This window comes from Nanorana parkeri, unplaced genomic scaffold (assembly GCF_000935625.1).
Source record: "Nanorana parkeri isolate BGI_ZX_2015 unplaced genomic scaffold, ASM93562v1 scaffold2694, whole genome shotgun sequence".
Taxonomy (NCBI): Eukaryota; Metazoa; Chordata; class Amphibia; order Anura; family Dicroglossidae; genus Nanorana; species Nanorana parkeri.
Window position 1 is genome coordinate 36,773 of NW_017308962.1, and position 2,471 is coordinate 39,243.

The 2,471-nt window shown below is 52.8% G+C and overlaps 1 protein-coding gene across 1 annotated transcript in view; it reads right to left on the reverse strand.

Annotated features, from left to right (window-relative positions):
- Positions 1-1,299: 1,299 nt before the first annotated feature.
- RSG1 (REM2 and RAB like small GTPase 1) overlaps positions 1,300-2,471 on the reverse strand; it is a 3,174-nt gene continuing 2,002 nt past the window's right edge. The window contains exons 3-5 of the mRNA XM_018574044.1: positions 2,336-2,460; positions 1,909-2,045; positions 1,300-1,396 (exon numbers count right to left, since the gene is read on the reverse strand). Of these exons, the coding sequence (XP_018429546.1) occupies positions 1,300-1,396; positions 1,909-2,045; positions 2,336-2,460 (359 nt within the window). The remainder of the gene's footprint in view (positions 1,397-1,908; positions 2,046-2,335; positions 2,461-2,471) is intronic.

Genomic DNA, 2,471 nt, shown 5'->3' on the forward strand with positions numbered 1-2,471 from the left:
ATGGAGGAAAGATCCGAGCTGGGACTTGTAGTTCCTCCGACGTCTCCATCCCGTGTGAAGGTTTTTGCGAGATGATTGACATTCCGACCAATCGGGAGCCGCGAACTTCAATGTATCCGAATGTTTCCCGTCTGTAACTATTGTATTTATTTCATGTTGAAGTCTGATGAGATTTATAGTTTTATGAGGAATAAAGGCGACAAAGAGCGCAGTGGGCGGAGTCATCTCCATGATTGTCAAAAAAAATGTCTTATTCTCGGTATCTGTTCTTACTCTGTATGTATGGACTCTGCACAGTACCACTTCCCTTGTCCTGTATGCCGGGTGTCATTCTCGGTATCTGTTCTTATTCTGTATGTATGGACTCTGCACAGTACCACTTCCCTTGTCCTGTATGCCGGGTGTCATTCTCGGTATCTGTTCTTACTCTGTATGGACTCTGCACAGTACCACTTCTCTGGTCCTGTATGCCGGGTGTCATTCTCAGTATCTGTCCTTATTCTGTATGTATGGACTCTGCACAGTACCACTTCCCTTGTCCTGTATCCCGGGTGTCATTCTCGGTATCTGTTCTTATTCTGTATGTATGGACCCTGCACAGTACCACTTCCCTTGTCCTGTATCCCGGGTGTCATTCTCGGTATCTGTTCTTATTCTGTATGTATGGACCCTGCACAGTACCACTTCTCTTGTCCTGTATGCCGGGTGTCATTCTCGGTATCTGTTCTTATTCTGTATGTATGGACCCTGCACAGTACCACTTCTCTGGTCCTGTATGCCGGGTGTCATTCTCGCTATCTGTTCTTATTCTGTATGTACGGACTCTGCACAGTACCACTTCCCTTGTCATGTAAGCCGGGTGTCATTCTCAGTATCTGTTCTTATTCTGTATGTACGGACTCTGCACAGTACCACTTCTCATTCTCGGTATCTGATATAATGGATGGAGAGCGGTATGTATGTCATGTGACTGATGTCAGGTCATTGGGGTGGAGGATGAACCCCATTATATACAATGTGGGGGCTCCCAGTACAGAGGACACGGTGTCACCGGGACAGGAAGTGGCGGTAATCTCTGTTGTGGGGACACAGACATCAATATACATGACAGATGACTCCTCCCCCACACACACACACACACACTGTACAGATCGGATTTGATCAGTTTATTGGTTGATTTCTGGTCACATGACGGCGTAGGGAGGCGACATCGCTCCCCTCAGGTCACAGAATCCGAATATCTGAATTAAGAACTGTCTGAGCTGCTTCGTACCGGCCAATCAGATTCTCCCCCTCCGTCTATATCATGAGGGGACACGAGGAGGCGGAGACTTCTGGGGGGGGTCTCCCTCGGTTGGCGGAAAAAATAAAAATGGCGTACATGAACTGGTCGAATCTGCCGAGGAGTTAAGGATCGAGCCGCCATGTATGGAGGGGGGGAGGGGACAAACATGGCGCCTGTCGTGGGGGTCACATGACATCGGGCCAAACCAATCATAGAGGGGAGAGTGCTGCACACGTGCGTCAGCTGACGGAGATGATCAGATTGGCCAATCCTCCCCCCGCAGCACAGATCATGTGACCACATGCCATGGTCAGCACTGGAGGGAGCCGGAAGCGTGCTTGTGTACTGCTGTGCGATTGGTGTTTTCAGTGCTAGGCTCCGCCTCCTCCCATAATCGGAAGAGCTGGAGGAGGGGCTTATAAATCTCTGACGCATCCTCTTTATGGGCGGAGTGTCGCTCCCCCAACAACCAATCAGATTCAGACTTCCTCTGACAACCAGCAGAAGGAGAGTCTGAATCCGATTGGTCGCAGTGATGCGGCGCGGCCCGTCCCTCCCTCCGGCATCAGGTGGGTGAATCCGGATCGATCCCGGAATGGCGGAACGTTCACAGAATAGGATACTTGGTGCCGATCACAACGCGCGCCGCGTCCTCCTCCGGGCTCAGCGTGCGGGAAATCAGCGGCGGGACGTCCTCAAACGACGAGCGGTCAGTGAAGGAGAAGAGGAAGAGCGCGGCGTCAGCCTTCTCCTTACAGGCCTGCGGGGGAAGGGAAGAGCTCAGGTCATGGAATAAGGGAGGGGAAGAGAAGGGAGGGGAAGAGAAGGGAGGGGAAGAGAAGGGAAGGGAGGGGAAGAGAAGGGAAGGGCTGGATACAGACAAAGTGGAGGTATCTTCTAACTCCTCTTCAAGCCCCTCCCTCCCCTCCCTTGTCCCGCCCCCGCAGAGCCCAGCCTTCCACCATTAGGGAGGTTCTATAGGTGGAGGGGGAGGGGCTCTGGTGACACGCAAGGGACAGATCATGGGGGACACTACGCGGTGACACGTACCAGCAATATGTGATCGAACTTCTTCAGCGCCGACTCGCCACAATCCCAGAACTGGAAGCAGAAGATGAAGGGGCGCTGGCTGTGGCGGGGGCGGACCGGCCAGAACACGCGGGAGGTCTGGATTCCTGGCGGGAGA